Below are 19216 nucleotides of genomic sequence, written 5' to 3' on the forward strand. Positions count from 1 at the left end.
TTGAACACAAAAACCATTAAGTAACTGGACAAAATCCTCATGGGTCCATCATCTTTCTCCATTCTTGATGCCATGTGAAAATATTGAAATGTATCAGTCATTTTCCAAACCATGTACTTTTTTTTTGTTGCTCTCATTGTTTTTTGCAGTTTTATTTTTATGATGCTCTCACGCTCATCTCTGCCTTATATCAGAGAAAAATACATAAAGGCAGCCATATTGTGTAAAACCTAATAGTAACTTTCATTAACAACATTAACAAACATAACATGTATGTAATGCTTAACAAAAGTTTTTTTTTTTTTTTTACATTGAAATAGATAGAAATGCCTTGACATCTCAATTCATATATATTTAATATTACTGATTTGTTAAGCATTATATCATGTTTTTTGTGACTTCTTAATGAAATATATTATGAAGTATTACAAAATATGGAAGTGTCTTTGATTATAACACAAATATGGGAAGCGATATCTGTCCGAGAACAAACCATCTAGAGATTTAATGTGTGCAATCTTTCAGCGAGTTATGATAATATGCAAATAGCTAAACAATGACAGGCACGAAAACATTTTTTTGCTTGGTTTAAGATGGTTAACTTTTTAAAAACTGAATAGCAGAAGCTCTGTGTTACTCGAGACATTTCCGTGCGTGTCGTTAGAACGGACTTATAGATGATAATCTATTGGTGTGATGTTTTGTAGGTTGCCCAGCGGTTCTGGCTGCGCTTCGTCTCGCTCTGGTTCCTCCGGGTCACAAGGTGGCGCTGCTGTGGCTCGCTGCCAGCCCTTTCTGCTGCGAGTGCTCCGGGCGGCTCTGCCACTGCAGCTCCTACTGCTGCTCATAGTGGGCCTGACCTGTCTGGTACCCATGACTGAGCAGGATTACAGCTGTGCCCATGCCAACAATTTCGCCCGTTCTTTTCATCCCATGCTCCGCTACACCAACGGCCCACCACCTGTATGAGACTTTACTAATGCCTTCATATGTTTCATATTACACTGCAGGACACAGAATGGACTAGTGTTAGCCAAAGCGGATTGTTCCTGTTCCTGTATAGTTACTGCTGCTAATTTAATTTTTCACTAAACTGTGTACTCTTGAACTCATTGCAGTGTAGACCAGTGTTGGACAGCCAGACTGGTGAACCTCTTCTGTCCCAAGGAAACAGAGGAAAAATCATATATAATGATGTACTAAATAGCACTGACATAAGCATAAGGTACTGCACTTATACCGTCCAAGAAAATGGCCAAAATTATTTGCTTAGGCTAAAGAAAGTTTTATTTTTATTTTTTTATTATTTAAAACTGTAGAAAAAAAGTTATTTTCAATATTATTTAAATACGATTTTGCATGACAATTCAAATGTATTTTTATTTTATGGCATGTTCACAATTTTTATTTTATTTTTGTCCAGAAATGTAAAACAGTCATTACCATCATCTGTTAATTTGTGTGATATAACAATATGACAAAAACATTAATTATGATTACAATGTCTATGCCTATTTATCTATGTACAGTTTGCTAATGCTGACAATAAAGACACATCTTTTCATTTAGTATATTTTTCAACTATTCTTTATAATTAATTGAGCCAAATTAACATTTCCACATGTAGGTCCTTCAAAATCAAAACTTGTACTGTACCAATCATAACATTCAAGTATCAAATATAATAGCTGATAAATGCAAAGTACAAGTCTACTGGACAATGACCAAAAACATTCACAGATTTGCGGAAAAATGTGACAATGTAGTTTACATCGTAATACAAGACAGTCATTTTCCTTCACATTGATGAAATTTAGCTCATGTTAACATGGCCATAAAACCGATTACAGCACTTTAATACAGCAAAAATAGGATTTAATATTTTGTGATATCAGCCAACCAATAAGTGAACGTCTTTGTAGAAAAAAAGATGCTACTAATGTCACCACTGATCACTCGAGTTAAAATGACGTTATTGTTAACATTAAAAAGAGCAATGATTCGTATCGAGAAATAGCTCTGCAATTGTGAGAATAAATCATGATGCATTAACATAAACTGTTTTATGAAATTACTTTTTCTTTGTTCTAAGAGTAACTTTTCTCCTCTGCTGTTTTCACACTTTCTATTAGTGTTCATGTTACTTTATATTAAGAGCTGATTGTAATTATACATAGCTATTGTTATTGTTCTTGCCATAATGTATAGAATTATAACAAACCACTTCAGATCAGATTGGACAGTGAAATGTCAATATAACACCAGCTGTTTTCTAATCCAGTGGCGGAATAATTAATGTCTAAATGTTCAGCAATTAAACAGATTTTAATTGCAAAAATGCTAGTTTCTAATGTATTTTTTTTTTTTTTTGAGTGAGTCTGTGGTGTTAAAGCTGTCACTCAATAGATATTAAAATAAAATAAAAAGAATTAGCAGTTTCTACAGAAAACTGTCTCTCAATGCACCAAAAAGAGCCCTTTTTCTCAAGTCTGAGAAAATGTCTTGAATCCCTGTAATAAGCGTTGACAAAAAACATGAATCAAGTGACCATAGATGTATAGTGTTTAGGAGCCAACCTGTGTGTTTCTACAAATAGGTTCATTTTCAAATGTGTTAATTTCCAGATTAAAATCTAAAGTGGACTCTGATAAGGCACAAGGAGAGACTCCACCTTTGTTTCGAATCACAGTTCTTATTACTGCAGCTGTTGGGATTGTGTATGGCACATGGGTCAGGGGTCTGGACTTTGGCTGAGACAGGCAGTGTTGGGCTGCATGGCTCCAGGTCCTCTGGTGGACGGTGTGGACGGGGGGTCTTTCTCACTCTGTGCCCTCAGTCGCTGCACCTCTCCTGGGGATTGGAATCGCTGGGCATCCAGCATCTCCAGCAAAAGATCATACAGCGGGACTCGATTCTTACATTTCATATGGTATAAGTGCTCCATTCCTTTGTTGCTTTCAAAAAAACAAAACATTACGGATATAACGTGCTTGACTGATTTAAATAATAATAATATTACAGCAAAAATATCCTTATTTATGTTGCTAATAAAGGGAAGAAGGTACCCTCAGGTGGGTAAAACACCCTTTTCAACTCTCTTATACAGCAAAAACTGGAATATTGTGAAAATTATTTTTTTGTCTTCTGTTTGAATTCCTGTGATGGAAAGCTGAATTTTCAGGAGCCATAACTCTATTAACATAACTCATTCTAATGTGCTGATTTGGTGCTCGACACATTTCTTATTATTATCAATGTTGAAATTAGTTGTGTTGTTTAATTTTTGTAGAACACACAAAAAACATGATTTTTTTTTTTCTAGGATTCCTTGATGAATAGAAAGTCCAAAAGAACAGCATTTATTTTAAAATGAAATATAATTATTGCAAAAGTCTTTACTGACATTTTTGATCAATTTAATGCATCCATGATGAAAAATAAAATCTTACAGAGCCAAATCTTTAGAATGGTAGTGTACGGTATATGTTAAATGTTTTGATTTGTTATCGATCTGAGTTTACCTCATGTGTCTGATGTGGGAGAGCAGTAGCAGGAGCTGCGCCTGACGCCGGGACTGCAGCTGCAGAGAGGCACCGGATTTACTAATGCCGTAAATGAGGGCATCAGTGATGTTGTCCAGCATGCACTGCACCATGAAGCTGTCCATCAGGGGCTCCACTGGACTGGAGCAGAATGAAAATGCACCTGACCAGACAGAAAAGATGAAGTAATTACTATTTAAACATTACATATGAATTGACACCTGGGACATGTTTAGGGTTGTGTGTGTGTGTGATATGCATTAGAATGATAAGTGATGACATTATTTTATGCATAGATGATGCTGAGTACATTAGCATGCACAGGTTTGAGGATTTATTTACCGGTATTTTTTTATTTTATTTTTGATTGAAACTAATACTTTTATATAGCAATGATGCATTAAATGGATCAAAAGTAAAGACCTTTTTAATGTTAGAAAAACATTTTGTATATATATATATATATATAAAACATATCCCAGTTTCTACCAAAATATTAAGCACCACAACTGTTTTTATAATAATTCACATTGATAAAAATAAGAAATGTTTGTTGAGCAGCAAATCAGCATATTATAATAATTTCTGAAGGATCATGTGACTGAAGGCTGGAGTAAAATATTACTGTTTTTACTGGACTTTTGATCAGCCTTGATGAGCATGAAAAGACTTTCAAAAGTTTAAAAAAAACTTACCGACCATAAACTTTTATAAGGCAGTGCACAGTTAAATAAGTAAGGGATTCCAAAAAAGGGATCATAAAGGGGGTTATTTTGTGGTAATGACCGGCTGACTTAATTACATAAAAAGTTACATTCAACTATATTTATTTAATACATTTAAAATCAAACATTTCCCTTTCATTGTTTTTAGCCTTCAGTTAGCAAGCTAACAGTTTAGCCTTCTAGTTTAGCATAGCACTGGTTTAGAAAAGCTCTTTTGTTTATCTAGAACATAACATGTGTGGAGGAGACTGAATGATTGACCAATCAGAATGAAGTATTCCAGGGAACTGTATAATTACATAATATCAAAGGAAGCTCTGAAGTTTCTTCTTTTCCCAAGTACTCAAATCAAATCTAAAGAGGCTATTAATGATCCGTTTGACTTTCTGTTACCACAGACTCACCAGAATTGAGAAGTATGATGGCTTTAAGACATACAAATTCCTCCAGCTTGAGTTTGAGACTGCGGAATCGAGCCACAGTCGCCAAAAGCATGTCGAAAATCTCAGCCATCCCCTCGACACATTCTCCTTCATTCCTGTAAAGAGGAAGACCAGCACTTTTTATATGCTAGGAGATCGTTTGTGACATTTACTGTGATACGTGCCTTAAAATGGACCTTCTTTTCTCTTTCTGTGAGCATTGTACATGCAGTTTGCTGCTTGTGTGAGAGCAAAGACTGGACCTGTGATGGACTCTCTGTAGATATTCTGTCTTTCATCAGTTCTTATCCTATCTTAGCATCTCTCTCTCTCTCTCTCTCTCTCTCTCTCTCTCTCTCTCTCTCTCTCTCTCTCTCTCTCTCTCTCTCTCTCTCTCTCTCTCTCTCTCTCTCTCTCTCTCTCTCTCTCTCTCTCTCTCTCTCTCTCTCTCTCTCTCTCTCTCTCTCTCTCATAAAACAATTTTATCTTGTCATTTCAGTCTCTTCCCAATTTTACTCACTCTCTCTCTTTCATCTTCCAGGATGCTATAATAAACTTCCAAGCTCACTTTGCTCCACTTTTTACGGATGCTAGTTTTGATTAGATTCGTATTTCCTCAGTCAGCGATGATGCTGTTCTTCAAAAGCCCTTTAAAGAGGCTTGTTCGGTTCCCAATCAGGTCCTCTTTAATTACATGCTACTTGTGCCTTCTGAAGAGGAGCACAAGGCTTTCGGGTAAATAGTTCACATCCTTTTTAACAATCTAGTTTTCGTTTTACAATCATTCAATCTCATTTTATAAGGCACATCCCTCTGCAGGGCTCATCCTTCCTGCGGGGGATAAAACCACATGCTGCTCAATGTTCTTTAAGAAATAGAGGCAAAACTAGTCATACGTAGAGGGAATGCATCTGGTCAATGTGACATCTCGAAAAGCTCACAATCACACTCACAGCATCAGTATCATGTAAAGCTGTATGAGACTAAAATAAAGCCAGGATTTCATTAGAGTATAACAGGTGTTCCCACAGGTTTCTCTCACGGCATGTTGGTGCTTTGCCATTACTCTTAACAGTCAAGCGAGGCTAAATGTAATCAAAACAACTGAATGTGTTTTCAAAGCTTCACAAATTGTGACTGCACTTTTCCATGTCCAAATAGATGAATAAAAGTGCTTCTAAAATAGTTATTAGATTAGGTTTGAGCTTTTTTTCTTTAGCCTTACTAAATGAGTTGTATATATGCAAAAAAAAGTGGAAATACTTAATGATTGCTTTTTGTCCTACAAGAGGAGGTGCAGAATATCCAGTACCTATCGAGGATGAGATCCTGAGCAAAGATGAGTTTTCCAGGTGAATGAATGGACCTCCATGTGAGGCCGATCATCAACACCTCCAGCCAAGAGCTCTCCAACAACTGAACCTGGTCATGCAGAGAGAGGTCCTGGAACCCTGGAGAGAACAGTCACATCATACTTCTTGCACTGCCCTTCACAAATGTGTGATCAGTAAGATGTTTTTTAAAGGAATTGTTTCCTGAGCAGAAAATTAGCATATTCGCATATTAGCATATTCCCTAAATATGGTTAAGGTCCTTCCTTCAATGTAAATCTATGGGATTTTTCACCCAACATCACTTAGGAAAGTAACAGCCCACCTCTTCTCAACAAGCTGCATGATTTGAGGTATCATTCACATCTGTAGGACGGGTTGCAAATCAAATTTAAAGGGGACCTATTATGCAAAATTCACTTTTACATGGTGTTTGAACATAAATGTGTGTCCGCACTGTGTGTACACAACCACCCTATAATAGTAAAAATCCACCCAATCCTCTTTTTTAAATCCCCATAAATCATAAGCAGTGTCTCAGAACAAGCCGTTTGCAGATTGTAGCTTTTGTGACATCACAAATGCTTAGGCCCCGCCCACGACTGCTGACGGACTCTGCCCTATTGCCTTAGCTCCTCCCCTGAGTGAGCTGTACACAGTCCGCCATGTTTATCTCCACGCCAGAGCATTTAACAGCATTATTAAATTATTAAAGCTACTAAGTTGTTCAGTCAAGAGCAATGAGTGATTTTCTATTATTATTTTTTTTTATTCATATCAACAGCATATACAGCAGTATACTGTATATTACGCTGTTTTCACTTTAATACACAGATATAATATACACATTCGATTTCTTTACTTGCTGTTTACATTCACAGACACAACCGACTGTGTACTTTGTGTGTTTTTGACATAACCTTGTGTGTATTTGACAGTTTAAGCGCAATAAGATGTGAAAGAGAAAGTTTAATACTCACGGGACACGCCGTCTAACAGCCAGATATCTGTCCGCGTGGATGTGTGCACTCAGAAAACCATGTATCAGGAGTTTAGACTGATATGGCTTTAAAATGGATGCAGATAATAAACTTTCATGATGACGAAGAACTGAAATGTCATGTGAGCGTGACCGCGATAGAGATGATAATCAAAACCAACAGATCTTTTGTTAGTTTTTGGCAGAGTATCTGTAAAGGCTCCGCCCTCTTCTGGAAAGTAGGGCGGGGAGCAGCAGCTCATTTGCATTTAAAGATACATGCACGAAACCAGCATGTTTTTCCTTCCACTAAAAAATGGGCATTTACAATATGGTGTTGTAAATGATCTGTGGGGTATTTTGAGCTGAAACTTCACAGACACATTCTGGAGGCACCTGAGACTTATATTACATTTGGTAAAACGGGGCATGATAGGTCCCCTTTAATACTAGTAATATCAGTGATGCATACATTATAAAGAAATAAAAAAATAAAATAAGGCATATTTCATTTCTATGATTGAAATGACCTTCCTTTGTGATGTATAAAAGAGGGTTAGAAGAGTAATGATTAGCATGTTTCAGTAAATAATTCTGGAATATGACATTTTGGTGTTGTCACCCCCACATATAACAACATTAAAGTCTTGTCCGCTGTATCTATCTGTAGTTGTATTTATTTTTCTCCGAGGAGGGTTAATTAAGAAATCTGAACATTAAATATAATGTCTCCCTTAAAGTCCCAGCAGGTGTCTTCATGTGTGCTGAGCTCAGCTGGAGGCCAATCGAACTGAGCCGCAGCACAGATCACTGTAATAACACCCATGGTCTTTATCTTTGTGTCTGTGACCTCGCCATTTGAATCTCTGCCACCTGTGCTGTTGAAAACTGCTGCCACGGTTACAAAAACTGGCAAGGCTGTCACCGGGGACACTTTCTCAGAAGTGCCTCCTTCACATTTAAAAACATTTCCTTTGATGCTGCACTCACAATCAGTGGCGGATTTAGCAAATCGGGGGCCCAAGGCGAGGTAGAGCTATGGGCCCCCTCCCCATCCAATCTTTAAAAGAGAGCGAAAAAAATATGTATGGACTGAATGGTGGATAGGCAGGTAAAGCTAATCTACGGGGATGTAAAGGTTAGAGAGGAGAAAAAACGTCCCCTTTAAACCCTGCATACACTTCTTTACTCCTAAACAGAAACATGTTACAATGTTTAGCCTACATGGTACAATTTCTGGTAAGCTATGTTTTTTTTTTTTTTTTTTTTTTTTTTTTTGCTTGACAAATTTCACCATTTCGATTCAATTCTTGTGATTTGATTCAATATTGACTTATTTGGATAAATATTAGGTAACGTTTTACAAGATAGGCGTTACTTTTTCTCAAGAAAAAAAAGCCCTATCAGCTGGTATAATTTAAGGTTAAAATAAGTAATATAGTAGCCTACACATATTTAGCCAAATACTCTCTATAATAGCTCTTATTTTTCTAGCCAATTAAATGGCTTTCCTGAGGTAAAGTTATGTGACGATTGTTCTCCAGCTGTTTTACAGCTTTCCACGGTTGAAAAACACTTATTGATCGATATTATGAAAGAGGAATATACATTTCGGTAAGTTATACGGTATCTTTCAACATTGTTAATTCGTGTTTATTTACTATTAGCTAGAGATGATCAGTTCACGTGCCGCTAAAGGAATCTGTCACGTAACATTAAAACGGCAAAACGGTATTTATTGTTTGTATTTCGTTATAGAATTGACAGAATCTGAGAGCTGAGATTTTTTTAAATATCATGATTCATAAACTGCTCAGTTTTGTCTGTCGATCTCCGTGTCCTCTTTGCTTCACGATTTTTCTGTGCGTTGGACTTGGACGTTGTTGTTCCTGATCTGTATCCCCAACAGTAGCCGTAATAATACTTATCAGCGTCTTTTCACTTTTTTCTTTTATTTGAGCCGCTTGGGTAACCTCGAAACTTTAAATTTTCGCGTTTAGACTCGTCTTGCTCTGTTTGTGTATTTCCCAGTCCTCCTGTTACTGCGTGTTGTTTATCTTTCGCGCCGCGCACCTTTACGGACTTTTTGCTTTCCTCCCGCTTCCTCCTTTTTTCAGCACCGCTTGGGTAGCTAGCTTCGCTTCATTTTTACTCTGTCTCTGTCACTCTGTACACTCTGTCTGTCAATCACTTCTTTTTCTCCGTCAGTTTTTTGGCACAGCCTTGTCACTTTCGCAGATGCGCAGTAAGTGAGATAATGGAATAATCCAATGTAGTGAGGCGGGGGGGCCCCCTCCTGTCTGCGACACTAATGATTTGATGCCATTTTTCGCAAATGGAGTTTTAGAAATATATAATTAAAAAAAAAAAACTTAGACATAAGTTAATAGGGCATTTTGGGGGCCCCTAAGTAGCTCGGGGCCCAAGGCAATTGCCGACCTTTGCCTAATGGTAAAGTCCGCCCCTGCTCACAATTAAAGCAACTTTAATTGATCTTTGAAAGATTTCACCTGGTACTTTCTTAGCCCAGGCGATCATGTGGACGAGTTCTTTGTCAGCCATGTTTGTGAGCAGGGACATCATGGTGATCTCGGTGTACGGGGGGCTGTGCTTCTGACGTGAACAGACGGCCGGTGGCTCTGCACCCAGAAGCAACACCAGCACCTGGTCAGGTGGCATGCATAAAGCGCTGACCACCCCGCCGTTGCTCTTCTTCCTCTTGTCCTGAGCTGTCCTCAGTCCGACACAGCTTGACAGCTCACTGTAGCTCTTGTCACGATACTCATTACCGCTCTTCCTCCGCTCACGCCTGATAGCGCGGCCACCGCGGTCCTTACGAATACCTGCAATGGAAAAGATGCGGGCCAAACAATTTGAAAAAAGAGAAAGATGAAAGCCTGTGCAGTACACGTGAACAAGCTTGTCTTGTCTGATTATATGAGGTAGTTGATGAGAGACATGCCTTTTTGTATATGTGTGTATATTTAATTGGGAGCATGCCTATGTTCCCACAGCCCTATGTTCCCACAGCCCTATGTTCCCACAAATGGCCTACCCCTGACCCCACCCCTAAACCTACCCGTAACTGGGGTTTAGACAATGTTCCCACAAATGGCCTACCCCTGACCCCACCCCTAAACCTACCCGTAACTTGGGTTTAGACAATGTTCCCACAAATGGCCCACCCCTGACCCCACCCCTAAACCTACCCGTAACTGGGGTTTAGACAATGTTCCCACAAATGGCCCACCCCTGACCCCACCCCTAAACCTACCCGTAACTGGGGGTTTAGACAAATCGTAAAAAAAAAAAAAAATTCTTAGAAATGTGGGAACATAGGGCCGTGGGAACATAGGGCTGTGGGAACATAGGGCTGACCCCATTTAATTTACATTTAACACATACACACATACACACACACACACACACACACACACACACACACACACACACACACACACACACACACATAGGCCTATAGGCTTAAAATCATGATCATGTTTATGTGAGACTTAAAGAGAGAGAAAGGAAGAGAAAAGTAGGAATATATTTGATGTACCTCCTTTCATCATGCCTACTTCATAACACTTGCGTAGTCTGCATGCTTGGCAGCTCTTCCTGCGGTTTCTGTCAATAGTGCACTGGTTGGTCGCTGGACAAACATAGTCATTGTGACCTAGAGGCAGAGGAACGAAGTAGAGCTTGTTATTGATCATTCTTTAACCTTCAAATTCTTGCTTAAACAGCTAAATGCATAAGCATATGCCAGATCTTTCTTTATTTTACTACTTTTTTAAGATCAGCTTTCAGAGATGTTTTTTATTTTTTAACTCCGTATTAGAGATGTGTAAATATTGTTCCGTCACAAGCGACAAAGAGTGCAGTGCAGTGCATCAGTGGCCTTGGATCTGATTAAGCACTGAAAGCAGGTACATGCTGTTCCAGTGCTCCAGATGAAATTTTAAATTAGATGAGTGTGTCACAGCCAGAAATGTCACAGACCTACACACAAACACATACACACGGACATCCAAAAACCATGCACATAATCCTAGTGAGGTATGTTTGCAATAGGATATTATACAACAGAGAATCCAAAATATTGATCGCAAAATTTGGATGTGAACAAAATCATAGTAGCAAAAACATTTTTGTGACATTAAGACATTTTGGGTGGCTAGCAAAGATGCCCTGGGAACTGTTGAGAGCAATTCACACCACCGTGCCCATTAGAAAGACTCAGTCCCTGAAACTACTGCTCAACAAAATCACTTTAACAATTTCAAATTTCTAAACTTGTGGGTTGCTTTCGATCAGCAGTGATGAGAATTTACCAATTTACCAACAGTCTTCAACTGTACCACAAGTCGCACAAAATTTTAATGATGGTAATGTGTCAGAACAAACAGTGCATCGCACTCTTCTGCGTATGGGGCTGTGTAGCCGCAGACCAATCAGAGTGCTTATAATGACCCCTGACCACCATCGAAAGCCCCTACAATGAGCACACGAGTGTCGGAACTGGCCCTTGGAGCAGTGGAAGAAGGTCACCTGGTCTGATGAGTCCTGTTTTCTTTTACATCACGTGGATGGCCGTGTATGTGTGCACCATTTACCTGGAGAAGTGATGGCAGGGAGGAGGGAGTGTGATGCTTCTGCTGGGAAACTGTGTCCGACTATTCATGTGAATGTAAATTTGACACGTGCCTCCTACCTAAACAATGTTGCAGACCAGGTACACTTCTTCATGACAATGGTGTTCCCTGGTGGAACTGGCCTCTTTCAGCAGGATAATGCACCCTGTCACACTACACATTGTTCAGGAAAGGTTTGAGGAACATGATGAAGAGTTCAAGGTGTTTCCCTGGCCTCCAAATTCCCCAGATCCCAATACAATTGAGCATCTGTGGGATGTGCTGGACCACCAAGTTCGATCCACGGAGGCTCCTCACACCCTCCAGGTGCTCACATCTGCTGCTAACATCTGGGTGCCAGATACCACAGGACACCTTTAGTCCATGCCTTGGCGGGTCGCACTGTTTTGAATCTTAAAGTAATCTTTAAGTAAATCTTATTTTTTTATTATTATTTTTTTAAAGCAGCACTCAGTAGCTTCGGGATTTCTTCGCTGTATTCTCGCTTTTTGCTCGCAGGTTTCTCTCTAGAGCTCCCCCCACAGCTTCGGAATAGATATTTGACAACACTGTTGTAAAAACTCGTTGGTGATTCTCAGACACCAGAGGCTAGTAGATCAACGACATCAAAGCAGATGGGACATTCTTTAAAACGTCTTCTTCATTCGGGTTCGGACAGCGTGAGGGAGCGCAATAATGACAGCATTTTAGCAGATTTCTTTTGGCCGTAAAGCAATTGTTTACATCGCGAGACCTGATATCACGCGAGTCTTCCTGACGCGGCGGCCGGCGGCTCGCCGTCTCAAAGTTGCAAGTGCGTATTTTCCGCTCACGGGCACCAGGGGGGTGCGAAACGACCACCATTCAACCCGAAATAAGTAATATAACCATTCCAATGACTCCGAAGCTGTTCAGTTAAGGTAAAAAAAGTTACTTAGTTCACCTTTAAGTAAAAAGTTTGTTTATTCCTCATAGAAAACCTGGTATTAAGTTTTTTGTAAAAAAAGAAATTTGCAGGAATCTCAAATTCAAATTATATGAATCAATTATATATAGGATACTCAAATTCAAATCGCAGGAAGTAAAAATGTATTTACTCTGTTTTATTGTCTTGCTTTTGCTCTTCTCTCTGCCTTCCTGTCCTGTCTGTCTTCTCTCTCTTTAAACATCATGTCTCTCTATCATTCTCTTCTCACTGTAATTCCCCTCACCCAGTGTGTCCTGAAAACCCATTTGTCAGGCACACACTTACAGTAATTTTCCTCCAGTTTCTCGCTCAGTTTTCCTCACCAAAATGGCCGTTAAATCAGCAGCAGTTACCTGCCCCAGGAAAGAGCTCATCAGGAGCTTGTGTGTCAGGGTCGAGTTCAAAACATCTACTCGGCCTCTCATCTCACCAAACCCACCCAGGTCTGCACCCCCTCCAACACAATACAGAACTGCAAATAAGGTGCAGGCAGAGACATCTGTGAGCTGTCTTTGTACATGTCAGCCTCTCGTCAGATTTAGCACATGTGAGACTTTGATTTTCACCTTTTTCTGTCACCTTTAAAAGGGAGGACAATAGTGAACATGCAAGGATGATTACATACTGCACATTTTCACACATTCAAAATTGTATTTGAAAGCACAAGGGCGTGAATTGAAAATAGAATCAATGAATCAAGGAAAATCTAATAACTTTATCTTTTTGCCAGCACCCATATATTTTCGGACATAATAGGTGACTCACTGAGAAAACTATGTGCTCTAAATTATCAACCTTTTTTAAAGGATGAATTTTAGTATTGCTTGCAGATGCGGAGGATGATTATCAGAGGATTATTAATGCCCATTGTTATGCATATTGTATAGCCTACTAGAATTCAATCAACAAATGCAAATTTTTATTGAGCAAGTAGGCCTATGTTCTTTATTAAAGTCACTATGAAATTAAAATGGACAATTTTTGTTTTTTAATCCAGTGTTGCACAATTTATTATAAATAATTTGCCCATGCTCATAATTATTTTATTTTTTAACTCATGTGCCCTCGTAACCTTTAAAGTTAGCATAAAACAGAATTTGCGACCGTCTTTTCATCTCTACTGTGATGTTTATCCGAGTCATTTATTAGTGAAATTATGCAATATTCCATAAAAAAAAAAAAGATTTGTCCATTTTGATTTCATGATGACTTTTTATCAAAATAACTTCCCATCACCCTTGCAGTGATAGGCTATCTCTTCTCTGATGACGTGTTTTTTGGCGCGAGGGTGGGATAACCTGTCAATCACATGAGATCGGTGTTTTTGCATTCCACTTCACTGCTTTGCTATTTAACTATGTAAACACGCGCGACTGTGTGGTCGAGCGTCGCGTCTTTTGCCGCGTCTCGCGCATGACACAGCGTTTTAAAAAACGCGTCATTCAAGATAAAGGAACACTCCGACTTTTTGGGACTTTAGCTTATTCACAGTATCTCCCAGAGTTAGATAAGTCCATACATACCTTTTTCATTTCTGTGCGTTCTGTAAGTGTTATTTGACGCACCCACCGCTAGCCTAGCTTAGCACAAAGACTGGATGTAAATGGATAAGGTAGCATTCTAATCCCAATAAGTGACAAAATAATGCAAACATTTTCCTATTTACATGTTGTGTGATCTGTATAGTCACAGCGTGTACAAATAACAAGGCTATATGAGACAGAGACCATTTTTAATCGTATAAATACTGGGAACTATATTCTCACTAGGCGTGGGAGCACAGCTTCTTGGGCGGAGTGGCTACTTTGTTTACGGAACCATCAACAGGGCGTCTCGTGTGCTGCGCTAATCACTCCGCCCAAGCAGCTGTGCTCCTACGCCTAGTGAGAATATATAATTAATTAATAATTTAAGAACAAAAAGCGATTTTCTAAACCTTGCATCCCCACTCCACTGCGCTCCATCTCCCGTTTTTTAACGCAAAACGTGTTCTGTGTGATTGTTCCGTGTTTGTGCGTTCCGAATCCCAATAAACTTTTGAGCATTAATGGTGGGATTTTTTCGGTGATCCTTTCTTACATCGTTTCGCCAATAGGTGGCGACAATTGCTGTGTTTTTGAGTGAGTCATTTAATAATTCACTTCAACAGGTTAGGCTACTTCGCCATGTTCGGAACAATTGACTGCCCACTTTTTGTTTGGATCTATTTTCAGTGGCAAAAATAGAAAATAGACCAAATTAACTCCAATAAAAGTAAGTTACTTAATATTCGTGTTTGTAAAACAATCGGTTCTGAATGTCAGCAAAGCTTATCTGTAAGTAGGCTACTTGCAGCCGAATCACAGCCGTGCCGATGTCCAGAACAGCAAGGATTGCGTGTGTAACATGCTGGCTACCTTGAATGCTTCTCTTGAAGAAAGCTTTGCATCCCTCACAGGACCAGACTCCATAATGATAACCAGAGGCATAGTCACTGCACACCGCACAGAAGCGTGTCTCCTTCTCTGAATCAAACCCTCCTGCAGCTCTTGATCCGGTGTACATCTCCTGCCTGTCAGTCGTACTGCACAACACCTCACACAGACCAACACCTGCCTGCTGAGAAGACACCACACTGGACCTGGAGACAGACAGAGGTCAGATGTCAATATACAGTAAATAATAATGATAACAACCAGGCCAAGTTCCAACCACCATTGAGGGCAAACTGACTTTTGTGTTTTACTGATTCACTAGATGGAACGCTTACAAATAATTAGGCCTTTTAAAATTCTGGTTGATATAGATAAGTGGTTAATTATTTCCATGTTATGGTCGATAAATGACAGATTTTGAAGACTATCGTATTTTAACAAATTACATTGGGAATGTAGGCCTTAAAAGCAAGTGCTATTAAAAATGTACTTTTAGTGAGCATGTAAGTGTAAAATAAAGGTAATGAGCATACACAATTAATTATCCAACACTTTTATTTATTTAAAAATAAACAAACAAACAAAAATCATCTGATAATCAATAAACTACCATTATTTTGTACATCGTGGTTAAGGTTTTGAGATGCAAGTTTGTAATGTCTAAGGAGAACATGTACGTGACTGGTAACAGCTGACCAGTGTGACCATCCCCGTTTCCTTTTGACCCCTTGTTCCAGTGTTTGTAAATATTTATTTTATCTTTAATTCTGATGTCCAGCAGATATATTGCATAACCTCATAAATGGACTGCAGTGATGTCCAATGTCACCAACTGTCAAACTTGAGGTCTCCAAGCAGCCTAAAGCAGAGATGCAATGTCACTTCTTGAAGTGAAACTGTAACATACGCCTTTGACAAAAGATTTAAACAACAGGTTTTTACTAAAAATGGTCTCTTCAGGATGTGCTGTGATTTTTTATTTATTTAAATAATTTCTTCTTAGTTTATTTGAAAGTGAAAAATGTGCTCCCTGTGCATTCAGACAGGACGTGATAATTCCAATACCACGGTTGTTTTCACTAATTGTACTTTCTTCAAGGTCTACAGACAGGATTGAATCAGAAACTTTACAAATGTACACTTCTTTTTGTGACGGGTGTACTTCAGTCCCCATGTCGTATAGTGGTGTTTACAATCCTAACCTTAATACTAATAATTAACAGCACAAACATAGAGCATAAAGTAACAACAAATTAAAATAAACCGTAATTAGTTCAAGAGCACAGAGTATATGTCAGAGAACACTCGATGTGACACTGGACACGAAAAGGTCAAGTGCTTTGTATATGTCTGTGTATTCCTTAAACATACTCAATGATTTCTCACAATCTACACACACATAAGCAAAATATGATCTGTTCTTTAGGGTAATACAGAAAGAATCATATCCTGTTCTAACCACGAGATCAGCATGTACTTTCTGACCAACAACATCTCATCACCATTTAGTCTGTAAAGAGAAAGAAAATGTATACATGCCCTGCAGGGGAAAAAGCATGTGAAAAGTCATGCACATTCTCAATAAAACTAAATGATCACACATGCCAAAGACCAACTAGCATTAAATATTAGTCATACACAACTCACAAACCTATAGCCATAACAATTAGGAACATAAAAAAAGATGTATTAAATTCAATACGTATAAAATACTGTATATGCAACACATCAGTCTTAAAATAAGTTTCACCTTTAAAATATTGTAAAATCTGTAATGGCTAAAAAAAATATAGTTTAGTGTAAATGTTCAAATGGTAAATGTTGGCTAATAATGGTACTTAAATTCTTACAAAAGTCATGGTTAGTAAGCATAAGTGTACAATGTGCCAGAATGGTTTCACCAGGTTTTCTGAAGGTGTTGTTTGTAAAAATTAACCTTGGTAAGCAGGTATCCTAGCAGGATTTGAGTGCTAGACCAAACATTATGCCTCAATGAATCATATATCAGGTGTAAATGACCCCCAGAACAACCTCATCTGATTAAATGGACACCTGACAGTATTTCATGTCTGTTTTATGATCTTAAACATCTTATATAGTTCCCTTTCCTATTTACTGTAGTTTAACCTTGATTTCAACATGAAAATGGCCATAGAAACTTGATTTTAAGAAATAAAAACAAATGATTTTCAGTTTCTACAAAAGATCTTAAAACCATTGTATACCAACTTTATTTTTTAGTTCATTTAGAACTGGGAATTCTGCACCTACAATGGCGTCCAAAACATCAACACAACCAGAGCTCATATCTCAAGCTGCACTGACCTGTAGACTGTGCTAGACGAGGTGTCCAGGTAGTAGGACACCTGGTGGGTCGAGTGGTGTCCTCCATGATGGCTCAGGTACGGGGACAGCTGAGGGCTGGTGGGTGCAAACATGAGAGGGCTGCTGGATTCGCCGCCTAACGTCTGCAGATGTTCTTCAGCGGGGGGCGCGTGGGGGTCCGTGGGAGCCGGGTAGTACCCGACAGAGGCAGGCTCTGCGGGTGACGTGGTGCCGTAGGTCTGTGTGGGGTCTGGGTACTCATAGGCTCCATCAAGGTAATTGACAGAGGAGCTGGTGCCCCCTGCGCTGTGCTCCTCCTTGGGGTACATGGGCGAGAGTTTGTGGGCAGTGGGCGGTGAGGAAAGTCCCTCCAGGTCTTCTCTCTCCGGGTTCAGGTTGGTCCTGTGTCGCTGCCTGGCACCAGCAGCCTCTCCGCTAGTCTGCCCTCCAGACATCACCATGGAAACACACACGCAACCTTAGGGTACAATCTGTTCATAAGCAACCACCAAAAGACTGTGTCTTTTTTTTTCCACCTCCCACTGTCTTTCTCAAAATCTCTCTCCCTTGTTCTACTTTGCTTCCGCCCCACTGCTCTGCCTACTCCTCCAGTCCTTCTTGGGCTGAGAGTCAAAATGTGATGTTTTTCTAAGATATGTGAGGCTGCTTTGCCTGTTTCTTCTATTTCTTTCTTAAAATACCTTTTCCTTTTCGTTTTTTCTTAAAATACCTTTTCCTTCTTTCCTTTTCCTTTTTCTAGCTTGAAATATTACACTAAAGGAAGGATAAAACACAATGAGCAACACTACAACTGGAAGGTGTAGTCTAGTCTGAGGTGAGGTGCTTTTCTATTAAACAGGAAACCGAGAGGACAGGAAACTCAACTGAAACTATTAATAGAATGATACGCTTGATTATAAAACACTAGATCAACAGAGCACATGGAATATCATTTCTTGTGAAAATGAAACCAACGTCCTTACCAAAATTCAAATCAACCCTCTGATTCATAAGTTTAGCCCCATCACAAGAAGCATTGATGCATCCCCTCACTACTGTATCGTTGACTTCCCGTGCCCTTTCAATGTCTGTCGCTCTGGCTAAAAAAAGAAGAGAAAAAGAAGAGGTAAACAAATTAAAGACAGGTCGATACTGGAGGTCACTCTTCAGAGCAGGTCGTGGCAACCAGGTAAACAAGAGATAGGAGGTCACCACCTGATTCACTTGCCAGAACGTTTGGATTTCCACTTTACATGCTGCAGACATGGGGAATTATACTTCAAATAATTTATTAACTTTGTTGAATGATTTTTGCAAGAGGTTCACAAGGGACAAACAAGTCTGTTTGATGATAATCAGTCCTCGGTACCGTCAGCTATTAAAGTTGAAATGGAAAGTGTGTAGTTCTTTGCGCTCATCATTCAATTTTGTATGGGAGGCCTTGGCTAACTGAGTTTTGATTTCTCTTGAAAAGGGAAGACATTAGTATTATAGTAATATACACTACTGTTTAAATGTTTGGGGTCAAAAATATATATATTTTAAAGTATTTAATACTTTTATTCAGTAAGAATGCATTACAATTATCAACAGTGATAGTAAAGACCTATACATATATATTCTGAAAAAAAGGTAGCACTGTTTCTACAAAAATACTGTTTTCAACATTCATAGTGATAAATGTTTCTTGAGCAGCAAATCAGCATATTATAATGATTTCTGCAGGATAATGTGACACTGCAGACTGGAATAATGATGCTGGAAATTCAGCTTTTCCATCACAGGAATAAAATATTAAAATATTCAGCTCTGTCCTCAAACATGCTAATGCTACTAATTAAAACATTAGCTGATTTTTATTTGTCTATTTATTTCTC

The 19216-nt window shown here is 38.9% G+C and overlaps 2 protein-coding genes across 2 annotated transcripts in view; one reads left to right on the plus strand and one right to left on the minus strand.

Moving 5' to 3' along the window:
* syne1a (spectrin repeat containing, nuclear envelope 1a) overlaps positions 1-2446 on the plus strand; it is a gene marked incomplete at its 5' end in the record, with an annotated part of 117926 nt that extends 115480 nt beyond the window's left edge. The window contains one exon of the mRNA XM_081379556.1: positions 708-2446. Coding sequence (XP_081235682.1) covers positions 708-969 — 262 coding nt within the window. The 3' untranslated portion in view covers positions 970-2446. The remainder of the gene's footprint in view (positions 1-707) is intronic.
* esr1 (estrogen receptor 1) lies at positions 2327-17800 on the minus strand (the record flags this gene model as incomplete). The annotated part of the gene is made up of 8 exons (XM_081379558.1): positions 2327-2954; positions 3522-3705; positions 4672-4805; positions 6002-6140; positions 9510-9842; positions 10559-10675; positions 14997-15220; positions 17340-17800. 8 exons carry the CDS (start codon positions 17798-17800, stop codon positions 2732-2734), a joined length of 1815 nt encoding a protein of 604 aa, XP_081235684.1. The 3' UTR covers positions 2327-2731.
* Between the last annotated feature and the right edge of the window lie 1416 nt (positions 17801-19216).

Source organism: Scardinius erythrophthalmus (assembly GCF_964197995.2).
Source record: "Scardinius erythrophthalmus genome assembly, chromosome: 11".
Classification (NCBI taxonomy): domain Eukaryota; kingdom Metazoa; phylum Chordata; class Actinopteri; order Cypriniformes; family Leuciscidae; genus Scardinius; species Scardinius erythrophthalmus.